This window comes from Homarus americanus, unplaced genomic scaffold (genome assembly GCF_018991925.1).
Source record: "Homarus americanus isolate GMGI-L3 unplaced genomic scaffold, GMGI_Hamer_2.0 scaffold50564, whole genome shotgun sequence".
Taxonomy (NCBI): domain Eukaryota; kingdom Metazoa; phylum Arthropoda; class Malacostraca; order Decapoda; family Nephropidae; genus Homarus; species Homarus americanus.
The window spans coordinates 2343126-2369038 of record NW_024715014.1 but is presented as its reverse complement, the minus strand read 5'-3'; the positions used below and the strand labels follow the sequence as shown (position 1 = coordinate 2369038).

The following is a 25913-nucleotide window of genomic DNA, read 5'->3' as shown; positions in this document are numbered from 1 at the left end:
TCTGCAGCATAAGCTGTGTATTTGTAGACGTTCTTATTGTCTCCCTTGGTAAGGTACAGAGACAGGTTAAAGCATCTTAATTTGCACTCCCTCGAGAGATGTAGAGTGAGGGATGACATGATCGAGGTGTATAAATGGAAGTCAGGGCTAAACAAAGGGGACATTACAAAGGTACTCAAACTTTCCAACCAGGAGCGAACTCGTAACAATGGTTTTAAATTAGACAAATTTAGATTTAGGCGCGAAATAGGTAAACACTGGTTTGGAAACAGAGTAGTGGATGAATGGAACAAGTTACCAAATATCATCATTAACACGAATACGCTGGATAGCTTAAAACATAGGTTGGATGCTTATATGAGCAATAGGGTTTGGGTGTAAACGGGACTGCCCAGTATGGGCCAATAGGCCCGCTGCAGTTTCCTCCATTCTTATGTTCTTATGTTTTTAAGTGTGGAGTGATATAGGTAATAGCACAGAATAGAATAACAGGAAACTGACCTGAAAGTATAGCACAATATCACACGATAACGCCCGACAGAAATCTCCGGTAAATTCTGCCATGCACTTATACAACTGCAATGTTAAAGTTTGGCTCATACCAGTAATAACAACGGAGGGATCCTATACAGGTCATTGACCTCCTTCCCTCGTTATGGAAACTTCTAGTTGAGTTGGCCATTAGTTAAAGGTAAATTAGGAGGAAACCAAAGATCAAAACACTTACCGGAACCGGACTATGCGGATATATCCTTCTGATGTTTGGTGCCACACTAGATAAGAAACACCCTGGACACGGTATTCCCTATAAATTGTATTTTAGTGTGTCTTCTCCTGAGTTGGTCCTCCTTTGGGTATAATTAATCTAAAAAATATATACAAACGGGTGACAATATCATTATGTCAAAAATACTTTGGAAAATAAAGCAGTTTTAGTTAACATCTACCAACGTGTGAGTAACGACTATTATCTTGATGACATTTGATCAGGTAGAAACTGTTAATAATTAATATACACCTCATTATTAACATAGTCTCTTGTAACTGGGGTGGCTATTAGATTTAGATATATAAGTATAAAAATAATGGTTCTTTAGCGACAATTCAAAAAATAATAATAATAATAAACCACTATCAAGCACAGGTCGGAAACTTTAACATAAATCCGGTTTACAATCTGTTGACTTTCTAATACTTAAAATAATAAATAAGAAAAATTAACCACATAAACTTAACCAAAATTGATTATGAATAACTATAAACTATATATTATCTAAAAAAAATGGACAATAGTGATTTATTAAGGCGTTACTTAAATGTTTAGAGGAAGTTCACTGTTGTGTAAAGGTTTGTTAAAGTGTAGTGAGGAGGCCCTGAGCGGCGTCGTTAACTCATTATTATTTCTCCTTAATGTCTCGTGATAGCAGGTAAGTTAAGGCACATTTACTCACCCTAACTGTGTCGAAGTTGTTAATATGGGTTGATAGTTAAGATAAGATGGAGATATATGGCTGAGGAGGAATGACTGGAACACTTGTGGGGGGGTTTACTGGGTTTGTTAATTCTCGGGAAGTTCCTCTGTTTTGGGGGTATGTCTGTCTGTTTATTTGTTATTTCTGGGTTCAGCTCTTTATCTAGCTTAATATACAATAGACAATATTGCTAAACAGATAGATATACCTTAATCAGTATAGGTATCACAAAAATTCTGACCAAGTCCCAGGTTGGTGATCTGACTTTCTGCCTCATTTACACACAATTGCAGGGTCTCAATTGTTTGTCTCAAATTGATTGATTTTTTTCATTATTGTATATAATTATTATTATTATTATACTTTTTATTTATTTTATTAATTATTATTATTAGTATTATTATTACTATTATTATTATATTTCGCCCTCCAGGCCCTGATGTGGGTCAGTGACTTGTGTCCTGGTGGGCTAATCCCCGTAAAAAAAAAAAAGCTAAAGAGCCTGATATACCATAAACAATATAACTTGACAGCCAGATATACCATAGGGATCTGGATACACTATAGACAGGCGGATATACTGTAGACTACAGAACGAAGGTAATGGTCGACAACAGTGTGTGTGTGTGTTATTATGGGTAAATTTTCACTAATGCACCGGACTTTTTTGGGATATTAAAAAAGTTTTTCCGATGGTATTTGATGGGTTTCGAACGTATTTGATATTCATTTCAGTCAGAAATCAATAGTTTTTGAGATCTCCTCCCCCCCCTACCCATCAATCTTAACGATTTTTTTTCTCGAGTAAATCACATAATAACAAACCAACCTAACCTGACCTAACACTATTTTTCTGACGAAACTCTGCAGTTGATATTAAATATACTCTTATCACAATGTCGGCACAGCTCTTTCCACCTGTTCAGCCATATCTGGTTATTCTGGTACTGAAAAACTTGAGACGCCAACATGGAGGTAAGGAGCACTGTGCGATGTGTGGTCAGACCTTCTCTTTGAGACGTAAACAACAAATGGTGACACTTGTGACCTACCATATATAATAATATTGAAAAATTAATATCTCGGTTACCTTTAATTTCTGGCGGGAATATCACAGAAGAAAAGGATCTTAGAATTGTCTAAACATTACGACAAATGTATTAATAACAGCAAGAGAAAGACTGGTGCATGATTGAAATTTCACCTTATTATGGGACACTTTCGGATTACTTGTAGAAAAAATCTTGATTCTTTCAAATATAACCAAGGTATTATTTTAGTTTTGGTCATCTGGGGAATTGGTTAGGTTAGATTAGGTTAGGGTAGGTTAGTTTGGATATCTAAATACAGGGATGACCGAAACTAAAATTTTACCTCTAACCAAGATGGACTTTGGAGACTCAGTGATGCTTGGTCCTATGAATGTATTTTTGTGTGTTATGAAGCTGAGGAGGTAGAAAAAGTATTTGTGGACATGACCATAATTGCATTAGTTATACCAGGGAAATTTCTGAGTCCCTAACCCATGGAAAATTGATGGGAGAACTCATACTACAGGTAAAGGTGTTTGGGAAGTGTGTTAAGGGTTAATATTGACGACTGACCCGCGGACAAGTTATTTTTTGTACTGTTTACTATCTTACTTTATTTTTATCAGTGAATTCTGATATGATAATCATTTCTTGTGCAAATGCTTTGTTTGGTAGATAATTAGGTACCAAGGCGCACAATATTTTGTCTTCTCGGTGGTGATGTCTCATCCCAGGATGTAAACAGCCAATCATATTGACGTATTTCAAAACACTCCACCGCCTGGGTTTGATCAACACCAATGCTCAGTGTATGCTTAAGAACCTTTCGGTGTGAACGGCTGCTCTCACATCCACAAAAAATGTAAAATTGCACCGTATAGTAAGTTATTTCTGTTTAATATACCGAGGGGCAAAGCTCCCCAGCTGGGAAGTTAGGTAATGTTAGTAGGTTTGTCTAGTTAGGTTGGTGAGGTCTTCTAGCAACACTTCTGCTTGTTTTTCATATCAACTAAGGTTATGTTATGTTTAATTTAGAACTAACCACTTTTTAACACATTTGCACAAACTGCGACAGTGTCCACTATAAAAGACAGTGAAATTGTGGCATTTTCATAATAGTTTTCTATGAAAAATCGGCCGTGGGTCAGTCATCAATAATTACCGTATTAAGTCAAGCAGTCACAAGATTCAGACAATAACATGGTACATATTGGCAAGTCAGCTATTAATGTAAAATTAGTGCTGTTCTCAGACATTACCTTTTTCGTTCATAAAATGTACTAAACTAACCTACCAAGCCTAACCTAACCTAAAGTACCATTGTTACTTTCTACTTTACTCTTAAAAATATAAATTTGAAAGGAATCACCGAAGAGAATGATATATTTGCTCTAAACTGATAAAAAATATTCCTTAAGTAGTAGATATAAATAGCTACTGCCACATTCCAACATGGCTGAAGGGCGGGTTATTAAGATTCAAGACGGGAAAATTCATAAGGGTGATATGTTGCGGAATTTAAAATATTCCTCGTGCATTTTTTTTTCTAGAGGTAAGAAAACTTTTTATCGTCCATGGAGAAATTTCTTCGTGTACAGTACTGTATATAAATATTTTGAAATACATGTAAGAAGGAAGAAAGTATATGCTCTCACCACCTCTACATACGTTAAGTGAAAGAATTGTGTATGAAAGTGTAAACCTGATTAATATTACACTGGATACCAAACCCAGCCAGAATCAGTGAGTGGCAGCAGAGGTAGAGGAGATATAGGACGAGGTAAGCAGAAGGGTACGACAACCTCCTATAATAGCAACTCGGTATAGACTAGATTCACGATACCTACAATAGCCAATCCACGTCTTAACATACATGAGTGACAGTAAAAGATGACAGTGATGTGGTCGGCAGGAATGTTACAGCAATAAGTGATTGGACGGTCGTAAATAATAAGTGTTTGTGTGTTTCCTCCTGCTTCGGTCACCCAGCTGTTCAGTGGGAAAGATGTCAAGATTAAAAATTTTCACATATGTTGATGCTGTGTTCAGACGGTAACATAAGAGATATTTTTATAGTACTGTACAGAACTGTATAGTTCAGTATTAGTTACTTTGATGAATGTTCTAATATATTTGTTCTTCAACCAGGCGCAGGAGGTCCCGGAGTCGGTCCCGAAGTCCAGACCGCAGAAGGTCAAGGTGAGTTATAAACCCCTTTCTTTTGGTAATTTACTATTACTAGTCATACACAGTGTAGGGAATAGCAGCGCTTAGAGCTAAATTTTAGTCACGTTTGCGTAAAAGGTCTGAATGTTCAAATGTATGTGTTTGATTCATACGGCCAATCATTGTTAAATATTTCCATCAACAGATCTCGAGACAGGGAGAGAGATAGAGACAGAGATCGGGGTAGAACCCGACGATCTCGCTCCAGAGACCGTCACAGGTCACGCAGCAGAGATCGGCGACGGTCTAGATCCCGGGACAGACGTTCAAGATCCAGGGACAGGTCCAGGTCACGCGAGAGAGACCGGGACAGGAGGTCAAGGTCCAGAGACAGAGACAGGGACAGGGACAGGAAGAGGAGCAGGAGCAGGTCACGGGACAGGGACAGGAAGAGGAGCAAGAGGAGCAAGTCACACTCTCCTCCCAAGATCAAGCTTTTAACTCACCCCCCCAAGCCTCAGGAGCCAGTACCTGCTGAACCCAAGGATGAGGAGGAGACGGGTCTTGATTTTGATCCCTCCAAAATAGACAAGGTTTTTGAATTTATATATTTATACTGTAATGTTTTTACTCTTGTTTATACCTGTACTGTAAAAAGACCCCTTGTGTGTATACAGTATACTTTAATGTCTATACTGTTAACCCTTAGGCCCCAGGTGATGTTCCAGAACGTCCGCCTATTTTCCCGCCACTTTTATAATATGTGTGTGTGTGTGTGTGTGTATATATATATATATATATATATATATATATATATATATATATATATATATATATATATATATATATATATATATATATATATATATATATATATATATATATATATATACCAATCACACGGGAAAAGGGAAACAATGGAGCACCTTAGCTTTCGTTGTTTCCCTTTTCCCGTGTGATTTTATCAAGATATACAGTCAACCCTCGCTTTACGCGGTCCCACTTTATGAGTCTTCACGTTTACGCGGTACCCTGCCGAACACGGAATGCTCACTTTCCGCGGTGTGTGTACCCTTTTACGCGGAGAGCGGCGCGAGCAGGGTGCGCACAAGGTCGCCCAGTCATCAAAACATTACCGAGTTCTTCACCCGCCACCCACCACAGCCGGCCTAAGTCAGTGATAGTGATAATGATAGTGAGGATATGGACTTGTATGGACTTTGAGGGGTTTAACAAAGAGGCCCTGCAAGCCTCTGTGGTGGATAGTGATACAAGTGATACGGGTGAGGGCCAATAATCTGCCCTCTGCCTCGGAACCAACCCCCCATCCCCGTGTGCCCAGCCATCTTTTCTACTAATGTAAGTGTTAAAAAACCTAATATTATTGATATTTCTCTTAATTATTAATTGTGTGTGCATACCATCATAAAATTAAGAAGTTTTTTTACTACAACTTAGGTATTGTGTCTGAAAAAGTGGAGTTTGGGGGTCGGCCCGGTCTGTATTTCAATTAATCCCATATGTTATGTTGTTCACTTTACGCGTCTCTCACTTTACGCTGGCTGCCGTGGGTTCAATTGACCTCGTGTGTGTGCGGGGGTGGGGGGTGGGTAATGCCAGCAGCACTCTAACCCGGGGCTTAAGGGTTGGAGAAAAATTATACTCAAAATTATAAATAAATCCAGGTATAAATTTAAAGATTGAACTTGATTCATTTCAGAAGTAGCTCTTTAATTGTCTAACCTAACCAGTAAGGCAACAGGAATTCGGACTGACAACATTGCCGTGGTTTTACAGGAAGAGGCAGAAAAACGCCTCGAAGCAGAGATGCAGAAGAGAAGGGAACGTATTGAGAAGTGGAGAGCAGAGAAGAAGAAGCGGGAGTTAGAAGCGGCCAAGAAGGAAGCGGAGAAAGGAACCCTGGGAGCCAACGTTCCCAAAGTCTCCATAAAAGCTTGGAGTCTTGAAGATGATGAAGAAGAGGAGGAAGGAGAGAATAAAGATGGTGACGGGAAACAGGACGAAGTAAGGAGTGCATCTTGAGACACTATATTTTTCTGCATATTTTATTTATTAGCTTAGCTTTTTGCCGTCTGACATATTATGTGTATTTTGTCACCAGCGGTTGGCTCAGTTTGTCTTTCTTTCTCAAATATTTTAGAGTGATGATAGATTTGACTGAACTAGTATACTGTCGGTCACTTCTTTTTCATTCTTTCTACTGTTTATCGGCTTTGGAAGTTACTTGAAGCATACAGTACAATTAACCCCAGCCAGTAAACAGAGTTGGGTTCCTGCACACCCGACACATTATTGATACATGTACAGTACAGTATTGTGAATAATACATTGAGCGTCAACTTGAGTTTTGGATACAGAGTCCCAAATGTTGTCCTACAATTCATTTAAACTCCCTAGAATAATTGACATTTTCATTTTATATATGAACTAAGTTTTTCTGTAAAATATATAGTGATCAGTCTCATTAAAAAAATGGGATCTGAAACAAACATAAAACGTCTGATTAGCCAAAGTCACCTAACTCAAATGATGGTCAGTGTACCTAAGGGAAAATCCTCTCATCTATTGCTACAAATTCTTGTAAATGGAGTTTTTTACTTTAGCATACAGAGTACCGTATGTGGGATTATTAATGTTTTGTACAGAGGAGTGTTGTACAGTATGTCCTTTATGTACATAACGCCACTGTGATTCAATCCGCTGTCTAGTAGCAAATCATAAATGAAAAATCTTATATCTTGGGAAGGATTTAGAGTAGTTCTGTGTTGTGTTTATCATTTAAGATTTTTAACAATTGCTCTCATGCTATTTGATGTAAATCCTTTCAATCTCTCTGTTCTCCCCACCCTCTATGGTCTGCAGGTGGAGGTCACGTTGTATCTGTCTTACCTAACCAAACCACGATCACCTCTGTCCTTCACCTTCTCTCTCTTCTCCTTCCATATCACCATCTCTTGACAGTTTTATACTCGTTATACCTTCGAGCCAAACTCATTTTTTCACTTTTTTTTTTAATCATAATATTTTTTCTCATAAAATATGCTGCAAGACTTATTGTGCAAGTACAGTAAGATAACGAAGTTAGCTAGAATCATATAACTTAACTCTCTAATGTAATGTATATAATTTAAGATCATTTGAAGATTAGGCCTCCAGCTTATTTCACTTAATGCTACTTGGAGGGGTTAGGTTAGATTTGTTGAGTTAGAATAGGTTTGGTTAGGTTGGTTTGGACTAGGTTAAGTTGGGTTAGGTTATGTTAAGTCATGTTGGGTTTCTTGACATGACGTTAGGTTGGGTTAAGTTATGTTAGATTAGCTTCAAGGTATAGTACAGTATTTAGTTATCATGTGAAAGAAGATGCTCCATAGTTTTACCCCAGACATTCTCCTAACATAATTCACCATGAAGACGTTGATGCTTGTTCTTCCTCCTCACCTGTACTGTAATAACATGTTGATGGATGATGTGTCACCACCCCCAGGAAGATGAAGTCGATCCTCTAGATGCCTTCATGTCCGGCATCCAGGAAGAGGTGCGCAAGATTAACCGGGTGGACATTCGGGGAGGTGTGAGAAGAATGCCGAAGTCACACAGTAAGTATTGTAGGTGGTGTGTGTGGGTGTGTGTCTGCATGGTTGGGTGGGTGTGTTTGGTGGTGGTATTTTTATTATTATTATTTTTATTATTTTTTTTGTGTGTGTGTAACCCTATATTATGATAACACCTTACATAACCTAATGTAACCTATCCCTGTACTAATACCATCTAACGTAATCTGGCTTAATTTATTCTAGCCCAACCTAACCTAGCCCTATACTCGTACTGTACTATAACACCTCCTAACCTAATCTAACACTGTACTACTGCATCTTCAGAAAACCAGGAATCAACAGAAAGACTATTGTGACATAAAGTAGGAGGGCTAGTCTTTCACATGATCCTATTTTCCTTTTCTCCTCCTTCTCTCACAGCAATAGGAAATGAAATTATAGGAATGAAGAAGTCGGTTATTATCATGGGTATGGCCAAGAGGGTTAACGCCAAGAAGAAGGGGGAACTGATGGAGCAGAATCAGGATGCATTGGAGTACTCGTCAGAGGAAGAAGGAGAGGATTTGAAGGACACTATGGCAAGCATCAACTCTAAAGGGAAAAAGGTACAGTATATAATATCATCCATTTGTTTTGTTTTTTTCCTAATGTCCGTGTGTTTCACCGGCCATGTACTGTCAAATATTTTGTTTTTGTTTTGCAGTTTGTTTTATTTTATTTTTTCTGTTTATACAAGTTGCTGGAATATATTGGCCAGATTTCATTTTGTGGAGGATGGCACTTAAAAAATATCTTAATTTTCTTTTAATATTAAGTACTGTACTGTATCCTCCTGTTGCACCATAAAGCACTATCTAATGTAAATTTTTATCTTTCATTTTAGGAGTTAGTGAAAGTCGATCACACAACTATCGACTACGTGCCCTTCAGAAAGGACTTCTACGTGGAAGTGCCAGAGATTGCCAACCTAAGCAAGGAAGATGTTGACGCATACAGGTAATGTTCCAGGCACCCCCTCTGCTGGTCTCTGCCTGTAGGTGTACATATTCGAACACCTAATGTATAGCTGTGTATAGCTTGGGAGTAGTAAAGTTGGACAGTCTGTGAATTTTATGGGAATTTAGAGATATAACAAGGAATGACATACAGTGAAGAATATGTGGGATTGAAAAATGTTAGGCGAGTTGAATGGATAAGAGAGAAGCAGAAGGGGGTGGTGGTAGGGAGTATGGAGTGTGTGACCACAAATGAGACCTTTCATAATTCTAGCTTCTAAGGATCACCTGAAGATTAGTCTCCAGATACTGTTAGTTTTGGGTTAGGTTATGTTAGGTTAGTTTAGCATTAGGATGTTTAATCTTTGGTGAAATAAGCTGGGGAGGGTAATCTTCAGGTGATTCAGTGCAAGAACTTACTGTTATAAATGTCCTGTACTGACACTATCAAGGAAAATTTTAATAGTACTAACCATTCTTAGATTTAGATTTTTTCCCTTTTATTAAAATGTTGTATCTTATATTACACCTGAGAGCTCTATCACATAGTTACTGTGTTTATTATCCTGGCAGAGCTGAGCTGGAGGGCATCAAGGTGAAAGGTCAAGGATGCCCTAAACCTATCAAGACCTGGGCCCAGTGTGGAGTGAGTAAGAGGATCCTGGATGTACTAAAAAAGAGTAATTATGAAAAACCAACACCCATTCAAGTACAGGTAAGACTGTCTACCCACTTTATTATATATTGTCTTCATTTTGATGTATCCAGTACAGTATGTGTTGTTTTTGTGGTAAGAATGAAGGTTTAGTTCATAACTTTAATGTGTAGTCTTTACAGCAGTCATACCTTTTTTAGTGCCTTAGAGTGCATTCCAAGCAGGTCCATTTTTTATATACAGTACAAGTGCCTGATTTAGGTGTTAGCAATAGTACTAATATTAATTTTGCAAATGTGATAAGTGTATGAGTATATTCTACGAAACATTGTTCAAAGAGTCGGTGCTATAAGAGTTACAGTCTCAAAATAACGTAATCTTGGTTCATTTAATGGTTGTGATCTTCGTCCTAAACATGAGTTGCTTAATCCTTTTTTATTTACAAAATAATATATATTGCGATTAATTCTCCTTATTTCATTATCAGGCTATTCCGGCCATCATGAAGGGCAGGGATGTTATAGGCATTGCCAAGACGGGATCGGGGAAGACTCTGGCTTTCCTCCTTCCTATGTTCCGCCACATCGTGGACCAGCAGCCCCTGGAAGACACAGATGGCCCTATTGCTATCATCATGACCCCCACAAGAGAACTATGCATGCAGATTGGTAAGTACTCTACTAATTGATAACTTTTACTGCTTCTCTCATTGACTACAACACTATAGGAATCACTGTCTTGGTTGCTGCATTTTTGTTTTTTGTTCTTACTGTATACAAATGATATGACCACCAATGCTTTTAGATGGTTATAAAATATAATGTAAAACTAATTCAAGAATTCTTATAGAAACTACTTGATGACAGACAACACAAAGATAGACGACTTTAGTGTAACATCTATGCTCAGTGAAATACTATACTATTAGTCCTTGACGTTAAGAGGTGTTACTGATCCCCCATGTCTCACTCTTTGTAAATAAATAAATACATAGATACATACATAACTGTACAGTGCATGCATATTCATCGATAACGAAATTGATTTAGTATTGTACTCACTAAACTCGGTTGTATGTCGATTATTGTACATTTAATTAACATTGAACTAACACTATTTGAATGATGATATGGGCAGATTACTTTCTCTTCCCAGAAATAACTAGATACAATCAGCTGGGAAGGTATGTAGCCAAGGTTTGTAGTCATTGCTTTGTAAGATGGGGTAAATAATTATGATCTTTTGTAGTGTACACACACACACAATGTCAGTAATGAACCCATGAAATTAATCAGTAAAGGCCGGCCCAGTTGTTTGAAAATTACACTGCATTTCTCTATTATTTTTTTTGTTTTTGTTTTTTTACATGGACAAAATGGTTTTTATGGTATCTTTATGGTACAGCATTTTCATAACTTATATTACCACAATTCATTATATACAGAATGGAGGTAGAATATTGGAATTTTTAGTCTTAAGAAAATAAGTTAGGTATTACATATGTAGGAATCTCCGGTCGAGTGATTAGTCATAAAATGGAGGAATTACTATATTTCGCATCTCACTGTTGATAGTTTTTATTTCCTACTGGCATAATTGTATTAATGCACAAAGAGTCTAGTATAATTACTCTATGTTAAAAATGTATTTAAGTTATTGGTATTGATATATTAACATTTATTTAGCCAGAAAAATAGAGATACATGTACAAATTGAACAATAAAAACAATAGTGGCTTGGTGTTTTTAGTGACAATGTTAACTCTCTCAACAGGTAAAGAATGTAAGAAATTTGCCAAAAACAACCTGAAAGTTTGTTGCGTCTATGGCGGTACAGGAATCTCAGAACAGATAGCTGAACTTAAACGTGGAGCAGAAATTATCGTGTGTACTCCGGGCCGGATGATCGACATGCTGGCGGCCAACGGTGGACGCGTCACCAACCTCCGCAGAGTGACTTACGTAGTGCTGGACGAAGCTGATCGCATGTTTGACCTGGGATTTGAGCCTCAGGTTTGTGTAGATAAGATAACATACATAAATCACGTGTTTGGTGGTGTCTTGTGGGATAATGTCAATCCTGATGCCAAGACTATGAGTGATTTAATGATTCTAATTATGTCATTAGAGTACTGTACCGTAATGGATATAGTAAACCCCTCTCAATAACAGACTACTCAATACCAGATATTCTCCATAACAGAATCCTCCCAATAAGAGACAGGGTTTACAAGAATTATACCGCTGTCTGGTAATAGGAGGGTTTACCGTTACTGTACGTGTTTCCTCGACACTCAAGTTTCCATAACAGCGGCTTCTATATAGCTACTATGAACATTACTTATAGAATACACAAATACTCTTAAACATTTTTTAATATATTGTGTAGTATTGTACTGCACTGTATAGATTGATTGATTGTGGTAATAACATCCCTGATGGTGTAGTACTTTATAGAGGTTGCACAAATTATATCATTCAGTTTTTCTGATATGTAACTTTTTTTTTCTTCAGGTAATGAGAATAATTGACAATATACAACCCGCCCGTCAGACTGTCATGTTCTCGGCCACCTTCCCACGCCAGGTAGAAGCTCTGGCCAAGAAGATCCTCACAAAACCTATTGAAATTATGGTAAGTTGTGAAACGAATTGGCATAATTATCTCATGGTGGAAATTTACAAGCTCTTTGTATTTCTAACCTGTACTTAAGTCATAAATCTCACAGTATGTAAACTACTAGTGTGACTACTATTGTGGGTATACTGGGGCCTGTGGCTTGTAAAGATGCATGACTGCAACAGAGGAGGTGTGTGTGCGCGTTGACCCTGTTTTTTTTTTTTTTTTTTTTTTTTTTAGATACAGCATGCCCGGATAATTCGTGGATTTTTATTTCGCGGTTCTCTATTATTCGCGGATAACACCCTGGATGTACCCAAATATGTCTGTGGGTGTCACTCTTGTGATACAAATATGATATATAATAACTAAGTGGGGAGAAGGTTATATTACAGGGCATTTCAACATAGTGACAGTGCAAAAAGGTAAGATTGAGTGCAAAAAGGTAAGATTGTTTGGGAGTGAATACAGTACATTGGTTGATTACGAGTTGATAATTTTTACAATGGTTGGGACTGGGCTGTTCTTATAGTATGTGCTTGTGTGTGTTTGTCTATACACACACATGCAATACTGTACAGTACAGGTAAAAGAAATAATTGTCCTAAGGGAATACACATAAAGGGATTATACATTTCTTTGCATACAAGTAAAAATGTACCCCCCACCCTGGTCAGCAAATGTTATTCGCGGATTTGGCTATTCGCGGCCATTTTGAGAACCCAATCTTTAATATTTACGGTGTACATTGCTAACTTTTAGGTAACATTTAATTTGCCAATCCGCACACACTCCAGTGAACTTGGGTACAAAACATAGGTAGTCAGCATACACCCAACACCTTCCACTGTTTCATATCATAGAATTCACTGGAAAATACCCCATGAGCTGTAAAGTACTGTGAGGTCCTGCTATATCATGTTAATGTACCATGAAATTTTCTGTGACGTAATGAACTGCATTACTTGTAAACCTTGACCATACTGAGACCTCTGTGCTGGCGGTCCTTAAACTTTTGCCTGCAAATAAATGTTGGTACAGCATTTTAAGTATATTTTTGGTAATGTTATGGAGCCCTGGAATGTAACCCCATTTTCACCATGTTTACAATCTTAGAGTTGTGTGTGTAGGAATATATACTGTACTTGAGTACCACATGTTGGGTGGCAAATACTGTACTGTACATTGTGGAAGGGTAAGACTAGCAGAACACAGTTACAGAGAAGGCATGACAGTGAATAAAGCGAGGTGTGTAATAATAATAAACGTTTTATAAATAGAGTTGCAGTCGGTGGCTGAAAATATACAAACTTACATGTGATTTAGACATAATAATACTGTATACGTTCAATACATTTACAGGGCTGTTTATTATTTTAACAATAGATGGGATGATGCTATTCTTATATCTATCAGTGCGGGCTCTTATGGTCTGATTTTGTTGTAGTGGCGGACTGCGTGAGGTGGGCGGAGTACTGCAGGTGGCAATAAGTGGCGATGACGAGGATGGTGCAGTAGTCCACTACCAAACCTTGATAGTGCGTGGTGGTGGAGGTCACTGAGGGATGGCATTTCCATGGTGGAGAGAGCGTTGTTGTAGCCGGAGTAGTCTGCGCCGAGCATGATTCTGTAGGCCGTCTTCTGTACCGTCTAGCTGACGTTGTTGGGTAGAGTTGAGAGAAGACGACCAGGCTGGTGACGCATACGTTAATTTTGGGAGTATAAATGCGTTGTAGATAATCCTCAGCTCTGGCGTGGGTGCCCCAATTGACCCGAGTCATCTTGGCATGTAGAGTCAGTACGAAGCTGCCTTGATAGTGTTGTTTACATGGGCCTTCCAGTCCAGTTTGTGGTCTATAGTTACACCCAGGAGTTTGGTAGACTGCACTAGCTGTGTGTGTGCTGTACTGTATTGTACTTACTGTACTGTTCTGTACTATTATGTCAGTCACCCAGAATGATACTGTTAAGAGTCTTGCCAGAGAGAAATAAAAAAGAATGATTTGTTACATTGCTTCATTACTGTACAGTACTGAATAATATTGCATCATTCGTCTTTGTCCAGGTTGGAGGAAGATCTGTAGTGTGCAAGGATGTGACACAGGCAGTAGTTATTCTTGACGAAGACCAGAAGTTCCTCAAGCTGCTTGAGATCCTTGGTCAGTATTACGAGCGCGGCCAGATCATCATATTTGTGGACAAGCAGGAAAATGCGGACTCATTATTTAAGGTGAGTATATATATATCTATATATATATATATATATATATATATATATATATATATATATATATATATATATATATATATATATATATATATATATATATATATATATATATATATATATATATATATATTTATTTATTTATTTATTTATTTATTTATTTATTTATTTTAACACTCACTGGCTATTAGATGTGAGGCACTTTAGGCAAGAATAACACGAACAATGAAGTGCCTTGTCATGTGATTACCTGTATTATACCAGTATAGTACTGTATACATGTTACAGTACATGTATTAATAAACTTGGAGTGCGTGTTCTGGCTGTTTCCACTCCACTGCAGGTACTCTCTATTTAAATTTTGGTGGCCAGATTGAAAGTTAAAGCCTGGGAAATTTTAACACAATTAAAAGCAGATTTTCTAGTGGAAGGTGAGTTTGTCTGTGCTGTGCTAGATGCCTCAATTGATTTAAATGGAAATATGTAATTAGTTAGGTTCCAGACAAAAATAGGAAAAGAAAATGAAAGGTAGAAAATTTTTGAGAGCATCAGCATTTGGTAGACTTATAAGTTTTGGAGTGAGTGGTGGAGCACTAAGAGAGAGGCTGTGTAGAGCATGTGACCAGGGGAAAGTCACCATCTGCAGGAGAGGAGGAGGAGGCTGGGTACTTCTCTTACTCCTGTAGTGATTGTCCTTTACTGTACTGGGTGTGTTGGCCATCATGATCTAAGTGACTGTGTGCTCTTTATTATTTATTTGATAGACAAATAAAACGCAGAACTTTGGCTCATTAATGTGACATCATGCTTTTTCTTAATAGGACATGTTGTCTCAGGCTCTTACATATGAAATCGTGATATATTGTTTCTCTCTTGGCCAGGACCTACTCAGTCACTCATACAGGGCACTTGTGCTGCATGGAGGCGTTGACCAGATAGACAGAGACAGTACAATCTTGGACTTTAAAGCTGGAAGAGTGCCAATCCTGGTAGCCACGTCTGTTGCAGCGCGTGGCCTAGACGTCAAGCAACTAATTCTTGTGGTCAATTTTGACTGTCCTAATCATTATGAAGATTATGTTCATAGGTAAATATGATGTGTTTCTCATTCTTTTATTCTCTCTTGCCCACCATTGCTGCTGGGGTGATCTGCACCAAGTGTGACACATTTCTCCCATTATTTGTTTTCTCTGTTTACCTGTATGGGATCACTTCATATTCCTTGCTAGTCATATACTACATAAGGATGACCTGTTTTTGTAAGACTGATAAATATATAATTATTTACCATTATACTGATATTGAGTTAAATATCTGGTGTTATTAGAGGAAACTAACTGTCCTAATTTGTGTATTGCTTCCTGCTGTCCTGTAGTGTGGTCTATACTCGACTCATTCAATCTCCTTCCCACTATTCATTTTTTCTTTTGTTTTGAGTGGTTTAGGGGACACAGAATGGGATGACTGGGGAGGGAAACACCTTAACGTGCCGTTCTTAATCTCAGGTGTGGCCGTACTGGTCGTGCAGGTAATAAGGGTTGGGCATATACCTTCCTGACTCAAGACCAACCTCGCTACGGTGGTGAACTCATCCGTGCTATGGAACTGTCAGACACTCCCGTCCCTCCAGATCTTCAGGTATGTCTTGCTGTTTCATTACTGGTAAAGTTAGGTATTAATTGATCTCTTTATTTTGGAAGGTTGAAGATGTACACTTTGAATGGGACTTGTGATTTAGAGACATGGTCTTAGTGTTGTTGCAAGTTGATACGAAGAATAAAGATGTGGAATTATGTGAATTAATGTAGAGGCCTGGGGGCTACTTGTATACCATACTCCATTTATAAATTAAGAATATGAATTGTGTGTGTGTGTGTTTTTTTTGAAAAAGCATGACAGCCGGAAGGCTGAAAATATACAATTACATAATTGGGGAATGGGTCTCTTGATTTACAAATAATATACAAGTGACATAAGTGATACAAATATGATATGTAATAACTTGGTGGGGAGAAGCTCAAACTACAGGGCATTTCAACATATCGGTAGTGACAGTGCAAAAAGTAAGATTGACTGGGAGTGAATATACTGTTGATTAAAAGTTATTTATAATTTTTACAATGGTTGGGACTAGGCTGTTCTTATAGTGATCAGTTCGTGTGTGTGTCATTCTTAGCAATTTTTTGAGTCCTTGCACATCTATGCCTTATTTTCTCCATTTTTTTTTTAAGTTATTGCTGCCCCTGAAACCCTCCCCCCCCCACACACACATCTTGGAATAGAGTAAAGATAATAACATTGTTGATGTAATGAGTGTAGGTGGAGTGTATATAATAATCTTTTTCTAAATTGTTTATTCTTTTGTCATTTAAAGAAATTCTATGATGAATACAAACACAAAATGGAGGGAGAAGGCAAGAAGGTGAAAACTGGAGGAGGTTTCCACGGCAAGGGCTACAAGTTCGACGAATCTGAGGCGAACTTTGCCTCGGAGAAGAAGAAGTTCGAGAAGGCTGCGCTGGGCCTGGCCGACTCTGATGACGAGGACATAGAACAGGACATTGACCAGCAGATAGAGAGTATGCTTAACACAAAGAGGACGGTCAAGGAGATCAAGGTGGTTAGTTGTGTTCATTAGCATTTTCCTTTGTTCCTCGGGTGCTTGCTTGGCGCGTGTTCTCCTTCCTCTGCCTTGTGTAGTGAGTTGCTCAAGATCACGTCGTTCAGTGTGGAGATGAAAGGTGACACATATTGTTCTGTATTTTGAAGACGCTGTGAAGCACTTGCGCTGTAATGTATGTATGTCTGTTGTATGCATGTAGCAGTTGTTATATTGATGCATTTTTGTCTCCCCTTTATATCTATTAGTCGAGTTGTTAACCTTGTGTCTGAGGATTAGCAACCACGACGCTCTAACTTTCCTCTCTAAATGTGTTCTTTTTTTCTTCTTTTTTTCATTCCTTCTATTTTTTATTTCACTGGAGTCTTGACTTTTGATATCATTCATTCATACATCCTGGCATGTGTCTTCTCCTGTCCTTCCCTCCTTCAGTTTTATCCATTTTCCTTCATCTTCCTTTCATCCTTGGTATTTCTCTCATTCTCATCTTTAGTGTATTTTAGTGCTTTCTATCCATGTAAGCTGACTTTAGCATTGTTCCACTAGCACCTATATGTTTTCAAAGCCTCTTGGTGTTTACTCTAAGTGTCTATAGTTCTGTACTGTACCTCTTGACCCGTACAGCATTGCTGAGTCTGACTATGCTTTGCACACGTCACCTGTCTCTTTCTTAACGTGAAATTAATGGTCCTTTTATTTGTACACATCTCTATATGATTAGTTAATGCATCTCTTATGATTATTTTGACATACAGTAGAACATCGATAAATTGGACTAATTGGAGCTGACCCCAGTCCGAAAAAAGTGACTGCTTATCTGAACTGTTTAAAGAAAATCAGTTGATGTTATGGTATTACTGCACTTCAACAACTAAGGTCTTTAAGTGTATAACAATGTTATTAAAAGAATATTACATCAACAATAAAAAGTAAATATGAAACAGAACTCTCTGGGTTGAAAATCAGAAATATAAGTCTGGTTGTCAACAACTGTTGTCACCGAGATGATTGTTATTTACTGTCAAGTGTTATATGTAAGTAACCACAGAATTTGTCTTATGAATAAAAGGAAAACTGTATACAGTACAGTACTATAAAGATAAAAATAAGAAAAAATAAGTGTAGGAGCATTTTGTATGTGGAAGATGAGTGTTTATCTGGGAGCAGAGGGGAGGAGAGAGGGTAGCACAGGTGGGTACTCCCTCCCCCAAGATTCCTTTAACACTTCTTTATGGAATTTCACCATCATTTTCATAATTTAGGATCATTTGGTGCCAGGTTGATAAAATATTATCCTTAAAGAATCCGCTTTCCTGAAAAAAGAATCCCACACTGAAATGAGTCATTTGTTTACAAAGAGCAAACAGTTGATTGGCTTACCACAATGTTTGTCTTCAACACTTAGTAAATTAGTACAATATTTATCATCACTTAATACTATTGCAGTGTATTTATCACCACATAATAAATACTATCATTGTGTATTTATCATCACTTAATAAGTAATATTGTAGTGTACAGTACTATGCATCTGCATATACCCTTGTTTATTCATTAAACATTTGTCTAAGTGTACAAGTAGCCAAGTGGAGCCAACATATGACACTCAAAGGGAGTAAATAATCTTCTTAGGACGGTCTCTTCATATCAAATACTATACCGTACAGTGTGTTATAGTGACCCCTGTTGTTAGCTGGTCGTCTGCTGAAAGCTCTCACAATAATGCATCTTTAGTAAATAAACCTGATACAGCTTATTTTTCTGTATTTTCAAAAGTCATATTACAAATTCCATACAGTATTGTATTTTTTATCCATTACTGAAGATGTTATATTTATCATGATGAACCATAAACCATAAGAGGCCAATCATATGAGAATATAACACTGAATCAATAAATAAATAAACCTGACGAATGCAACAACACCTGATCAGCCCCAGCCTGCTTACTTACTCAATTGTCTTAGTTCTCAGTAGGCCTATAGCAAATCTCATTAAACCGCTGTACAGTGTTCAATGAGTGTTGTTCATTTCATAAGATTTTTTGTTATCTTCCCCATTTCTTAAAACATGTATTTTTTATTTATTTTTTTTAATGTTTCTAGTGACCAGAGCATCTTGGTCTGAAAAAAGAGAATTCCGATATATTGAAGTCCGGTTTATCGAGGTTTTATTGTGTCTTTATGATTATTTGGATGTATTTCTTATGATTAATTTGACATACCTCTTATTATTAGTGAACACATCTCTTATGACTATTATATGTTTTTGTTTTTTTACCATTCATGTTTTAATTTCTTCTTCACATCCACCACCACACATTTACTTACATTCCAAATACAATTATTTTTTTCTTCAGATTATTATTGTTCTCTGTTCTCCACCATAATTGTTATTTTAGGATTGGTTTAAGAACATAAGTTTCTCTTAACTTGGGAACAATCATTGCATCTGTATTTACCGTATTAACTTTCAAGTTCATGTTACATAATTTTTTCTCTCTCCACTAATCTGTTCACCAGTTTATTGTAAATGAGTTTTGCTATCACTGCTAGTACTTCTTCAAACACCTTAGTTAACTGTTCGTCGTAAATTGTACGAAATAGATAAAAGGTTATTTATTATATATTTTAAAGGAACCATTATTCAAGAGTGTATTTGATGAGATTGTAGATATTTTATTTTTATTTATTTATTTATTTTATTTTTGTATTATTTTTGAGGGTATTTGATATGTTACAGACTCCCGAGGTGTCGTCAGCCCCTGGAGATGGCCTGTCTGGGATTCCCATGGGCGGTCCTTCTGCCTCCGACAAGCTGGAGTTGGCTCGTAAGTTGGCCCAACGCATCAATCTTCAACATAATATCGGCAAGGAGGCCAAGGGCGCCAGTCAACAAGCTGCCGAGTTTATCCTGAAGGGCGGAGCAGCCATGCAACCGACCATATCAGCCAAGACAGTAGCAGAACAGGTATAGCCCTCCCCCCACCCCCAAACACCTCCCCACCCCCAAACACCCTCCCCCACCCCCAAACACCCCTCCCCACCCCCAACACCCCCCCCAAACACCCTCCCCAAACACCCTCCCCCATCCCCCAAGCACCTCCCCCAAACCCCCTCAAACACCCCTCTCCCCCCACCCTCAACCCCTCCCCACCCCTCAAAACACCCTCCCCACCCCTCAAACACCCTCCCCCACCCCTCAAACACCCCTCCCTCCACCCCTCCCACCCCCTCCCTCCACCCCTCCCATGGATGTGTCTCTTGTTTGGTGTTAGAGTTATTTTTCCTATTTTATTTTTATTTTTGTTTTTATTATTTGAGAACCCTAAATTACTGACTATATTTTAGGTTAGGAAGTGCAGTAAACAGGAAAATGTAAAAATCAGTAGTCATGTGTAGTCTGATCTTTGCAAAGGACATTTATGATTTTTTTTTTTTTTTTTACCTTGCATTATATGATTTTAGTCTGAGTCTTTATTTTAATCCGACGACATATGACCTAAGCTGTTGCGTTGGCAGGGATGTAACTACCACAGTCAATCATTCAATTATGATTTTTAGGTTTCTGTTTATTGCTTGTCCTAAACTGTAGTACTGTATTGTAATCATTTAGGGTTCTCGAATATATAAGCAAAAAAATAAATAAAACAAAGACCCTGAATTTCTTTCCACTTTGTTTCAATTAGTTCATATACAGATTATTTCAGATTGTGTATTATTTGACTCTTTTCTTCAGGTAGACGTTCTCAGTATGTATAAACGCTTTTTTTAGTAGTGAGACCAAATAAGATCCAAGATTGGTTATGATGACCAGTATTTTTACCCAACATATATTTTTACTGGGTTAGGACTGACACTGACTAGTAGACGAATGAGGTATGATTTATCGTCTACTTGCCAGTGATAGAAGGAGGAGGGACCAGTGCGCACACACACATTTCTTTCATTAAAATCTCTACAGGACATTAACCCTTTGTTTACTCCCAGATGGCACAAAAACTGAACAACAAGTTAAACTACCAACCAAGAGACGACCAGGAGGAGGAGGAGGAGGCTACGGAGGAAACCCACCACAAGTACGAGGAGGAACTGGAGATCAACGACTTCCCACAGCAGGCGAGGTGAGCTGGGCGGGCATCACAGACCGTGCAACACAACACACCTTTACTATTCTATACTAAGTGATCTCTGGCTTCTCTATGCAGTACTTGTGAGATGACCTGAAGATAACACCCAGCATATATTACCAGAAGATTAACCACTGTAATGCTAGGTGGTTAGGTTAGATTACTACAAAGTTAGCTAATCTTTAAGGTGAAATAAGCTTGGTGGTTATGTTAGATTAGATAATGTTACCATAAGAGTGATTAGTCTTAAGGTGAAATAAACTGTGGGTATGGTGGGTGAATCTTCAGGTCATCTCATTTGTTAGTGTATCAAGGAGAGTTGAGGAATTGTTGAGTCAATGTCCAGGATTCTGTACCAAATGTTTCAAGTCTTCGTGATAGTTTCATCTCTATAGTGTTTCTTATGTACACTGTAATGGAACTGAAGGGCGTTGGAACCTCTCACAGTTTTTGAAGAAGGGGAAATAGGACACTAGAGAGGTTAGGTTAGGTTAGGTTACCATAAGTGTGGTTCATCTTGAGATGAAATAAGATAGGGTTATGTTAGGTTACTACAAGGTGGTTAATATTAGGGGAAGATATTAGGTGTTATTATTTAAGATCTTACTGTTAATCAGGGAAATGGTTTTAGTGTGGTAGTACAGTGCTTTTTTAACAGGTATAGGGTGTTGTAAACATTCATTAAATATTCAGTATTTCATAACTATACTTCGGCTATGTTTATTTCTTCTGTACTTTATTAATGGAGATACAGAAATGCAACAAAACTTTATTATTTAATAACTACAGAACTGTACTTTCAGATTGATATTGGTATTTTATGATTATTTTTGGGGGGTCTACAGGGTAGTAAATTGTGCATACTGTATTAAAATTTTATAGAAGTATGTATGTATTTGGACACAATAATTTTCTGATATTTTATTTTAATTTAACTTTAAATTTTCACCACTTTTGCTCAAATGTGAGGAATTAGGTCAGCCATTTTTTTGGCTATATTCCAATACTGTACTTCTTTATCTGGAAAATGGAAACTAACATTATGAAATAGTAAAGCCAGTCTTTATTCATGGTAAAACAATTAAAACCCTGATTTTAAACTTACAGTACAGGCATCGCATAATTTGCATTTTAAAAACCCATTTAGTTAGTGGTGTTTGGGCAGTTTATGTCAAGATAGGCTGGGCCAGTATCACCCCAATACCCACTCACACCTCATGCCCACAATCCCTTTAGCTTCAGATTCACCCTCCACCTCTCTTCCAGTTTATAGTGTTTAATGGGTACAGTCTCTTATCATTTTGCAGAGATTGCCCAAACTTGCACACTCACTGTTGATTTACAGCAAAACCTATGTTGTTGCTCGTAACATTTGCATATTTTTGCCTTGTTTCTGATCTTTGCTCTTATTTCAGGTGGCGTGTTACTAGTAAGGAAGCCTTGGCCCAAATTTCTGAATATTCTGAGGCTGGAATCACTGTCAGAGGAACATTCTGCCCTGCAGTAAGTACAGTGCCTGTTGATTGTCCCTGCTATTACAGTGTGTGTATAAAGTACAGGGCCCTGCGTGTGTGCATATATATATATATATATTAGCAGAGTATTGGCCATTTCTTAGTATATCAGTATCGGCTGAGTATCGGCCATTTATAAGTGCTGTACAGTGTCGGGGTATCGGTATCTGCCAAATATTGATATCGATTCATCTCTAGTCATTATTGAATTAGGAGTGTTTACGAACTATAGGAGGATGCATACAATTAAAATAAGAAATATCTTAAAGTAACCCACATTTACCTCTACTGTATATTAACTCTAGTTTTATTTGTAAAGAGGGAAGACTTATATTTTTAACACAAATCTTTGATCAAGTCACAGTTACGACTCTTGGTCATTATATGTACTGTATGATTTAATTTCACTGTCGGTGCTTAGCTGACACTCTATGTCAATACAAACTTTTTTCTTTTTTTCAGGGTAAAAATCCACCAGAGGGGGAACGCAAGCTGTTCTTGGCTATTGAATCTACATCTGAGTTAGCTGTGTCAAAGGCAAAGGCTGAAATTATTCGACTTATAAGAGAAGAACTTGTAAAACTTAGGACGAGTGCTGGTCCTGTTAAGGCCCAGGGCAGATACAAAGTTCTTTAGTAAGGAATATGCCTTTAACATGTCAGTAAAGTGTATATTATAGCATATGAGCATTTGTATAGATGTGAAAACTTACTGTCGGAGTGACAGAAGAGTCTACTTTCTTTTATCTTGACTAGTAAATGGTGCACTCTACTCGTACATCTGTCCCTCACTTTGCATGATGTGTTTTGAACAAGACCTTGCAAAGTGAAACCATTTTTACAGTTAGAGGGGGTTATGTTTTGAACCCAATATTGTCACTTCTGTATCACAGATGCATTACTAAAATTCATATTTATTAGCCCAGTGAAAAAGTTTACAAAATAAAACATAAATAGTGTTTTCACAAGTACTGTATGACTCTTAGAACCCACTATAGCTGTTGGTGTAGGGAGAAGGTGGAGCATTAGGTGAAGAGTTATCTGCACCAGACTTCACAGCACTAATAAGGTGAGGCAGCAGCATGTCAAGTGGAGATGAAGGTAGCTCCAGGTGGCGAGCTGGGCTTGAAAGCTCTCGGGACCTAATAGGGCTAATACGGTCTGGGGAGGTAGCAGGGGTGGTGGCATCAAGAGTTGAGATGATGAACTTGAAAAATTTGGTGGCTGTGAACTGCCTGGATGTACTCTGCTTCTTATAGATAGCCAAGGTGCTCATCAGTTTTAGGTTTGGGTCTTTATCCAAAGCCACTTAGGCTAGCTGGTCAGCATGTGTGAAGAACTCTTGATAGCTTATTGATGTTCAGCTCAGCATTTGATGGTCTCCTTTCTTGTCTCAGTAGGTGCTTCTACAACTTCACTCTCACCCAAGCATACCTGAAGATGATTCCTCTGTCTTTGATTCTGATTCTTTACCCATACTTAAAACATCTTTTCCATCTTCAGGAGTTGGTTCCTCAGTTAACATTTTCCTCACAGTTATTAATGTTGACTAGGCTAATGTACTTTTCACGTCCTCGTTTCTTCTAATCCTACTTACACTTGAGTTGTTGACTATACTGTACTGTATAGGCATGGCATATGCAAGTAATGCCATTATTTCCTTACATACAAGTTAAGTTATTTTTAACTTGGATTACAGTTTAAATATTGAGTTGATTTCCTGTGCTTGGAGTATCTTGCTGAAGAGGAGTATTGGTAGGATATTTAGGTTGTCATAATGAAAGTGCTGTAAGTAGAATATATGTGAGCAGTTGTGTCGGTGAGTGAGACTAGCTTATGCTGTAAACAATGTGGTGGGCAGCATTTGGTGCAGGCATGCATTGTACCTTTGGCACTTGTGTTTCCACTAATCAGTGTGCCTCCACAACACTTGGCTTGTTATGTTAATTGAATTTAGTGTTAGCCAATCCACAGACCATGGTCATTCAACCTGTTTACTTAGAAAACATTCCTGTATAATGCAAATTTTTATGTAGAAGAATAAAGCAATGGTGAAAGTATACAAAGTGAGGGACCTGTGTATCTAGCATACAGGTTCAAGTTTATCAGGTAACATTAATACTTGAGGCCCAGTAGAAACAACAGGCCTAATTTTTAAGAATTAATTTCAAATCCGTTTTACATACACTTGCTATTATGGCTTCACTTGCTGTTGACATTGGTTGAAGTAAATACAGGTATCCCTCGCTATACAAACGTTAGAGATACGAAAATTCACTTTCCTAATTTCCTAAATTACCAACACTCGTGTTATGAGAGCTTCCCCTGCTTATACAAATTTTGGTCTCGGCAAAAATTCAATTCGCGCTTCCCCGTGAGTCAACTGGGGCAGCTACATCCCCCTAGCACTCTCGCTACCAGGCTGAAGTAGGAGTTATTGTAATTTTTCAACTCGTAATTTTGGGTATACGTACATTATAAATAAAATTATTTTCATATTTTTTTTTTATTCATTTACATGCACATTCAATCCTACAAATATAATGTGCAAAAAAATTTTAAAATAATTATCCCAAGGTCAAAAACATAAAGAGAATAATCATTTCTTTGTGTGCCAGCAAGAGTGAGCAGGGTGAGCTGGGGGAGTTATGTTATGGTTATTATTCAACCCGTAAATTTGCATATACAGTCTCTCCTCGACTTACGACGAGGTTCCGTCCCGACGACCAGGTCGTAAGTCAATAAGGCGAAAATAATAGATAGAAATTCTAAAATGGGTGTCTCTTTTTCTTCTCAGCACCAAGAGAACTCTCACTTTTATGCTTGCCAGCCATTTTAAAGGGAACTAAAAAAAAAAATTGCCAGTTCACAGCACGATCACTGACGTCGGGACTCGAAAATACGTAATGTGA

At 37.8% G+C, this 25913-nt stretch overlaps 1 protein-coding gene across 2 annotated transcripts; it reads left to right on the top strand.

Annotated features, from left to right (window-relative positions):
- The first annotated feature begins 1347 nt into the window (after positions 1–1347).
- Positions 1348–25501, top strand: LOC121880338 (probable ATP-dependent RNA helicase DDX46). Of its 2 annotated transcripts, none has more exons than XM_042387504.1 (19): positions 1348–1427; positions 4652–4702; positions 4875–5262; positions 6467–6694; positions 8175–8286; positions 8665–8849; positions 9128–9240; positions 9813–9954; positions 10382–10562; positions 11668–11906; positions 12408–12527; positions 14578–14742; positions 15621–15826; positions 16245–16377; positions 17114–17356; positions 20102–20329; positions 21349–21482; positions 22904–22991; positions 23465–25501. In XM_042387504.1, the coding sequence occupies exons 1-19, from the start codon at positions 1411–1413 to the stop codon at positions 23636–23638; spliced, it is 3147 nt and encodes a 1048-aa protein (XP_042243438.1). In that variant the 5' UTR covers positions 1348–1410; the 3' UTR covers positions 23639–25501. The 2 variants fall into 2 exon arrangements, with proteins under 2 accessions (XP_042243438.1, XP_042243430.1); XM_042387496.1 differs by having other exon boundaries at positions 17114–17359.
- The last annotated feature ends 412 nt before the right edge of the window (positions 25502–25913 follow it).

What these genes read in the sequence shown, in the direction of transcription:
- LOC121880338 (XM_042387496.1), top strand. An exon ending in ATGCGGACTCATTATTTAAG is followed by an intron (nt 14,743 to 15,620) that starts GTGAGTATATAT and finishes TCTCTTGGCCAG; the next exon opens with GACCTACTCAGTCACTCATA. An exon ending in GACTTCCCACAGCAGGCGAG is followed by an intron (nt 21,483 to 22,903) that starts GTGAGCTGGGCG and finishes CTCTTATTTCAG; the next exon opens with GTGGCGTGTTACTAGTAAGG.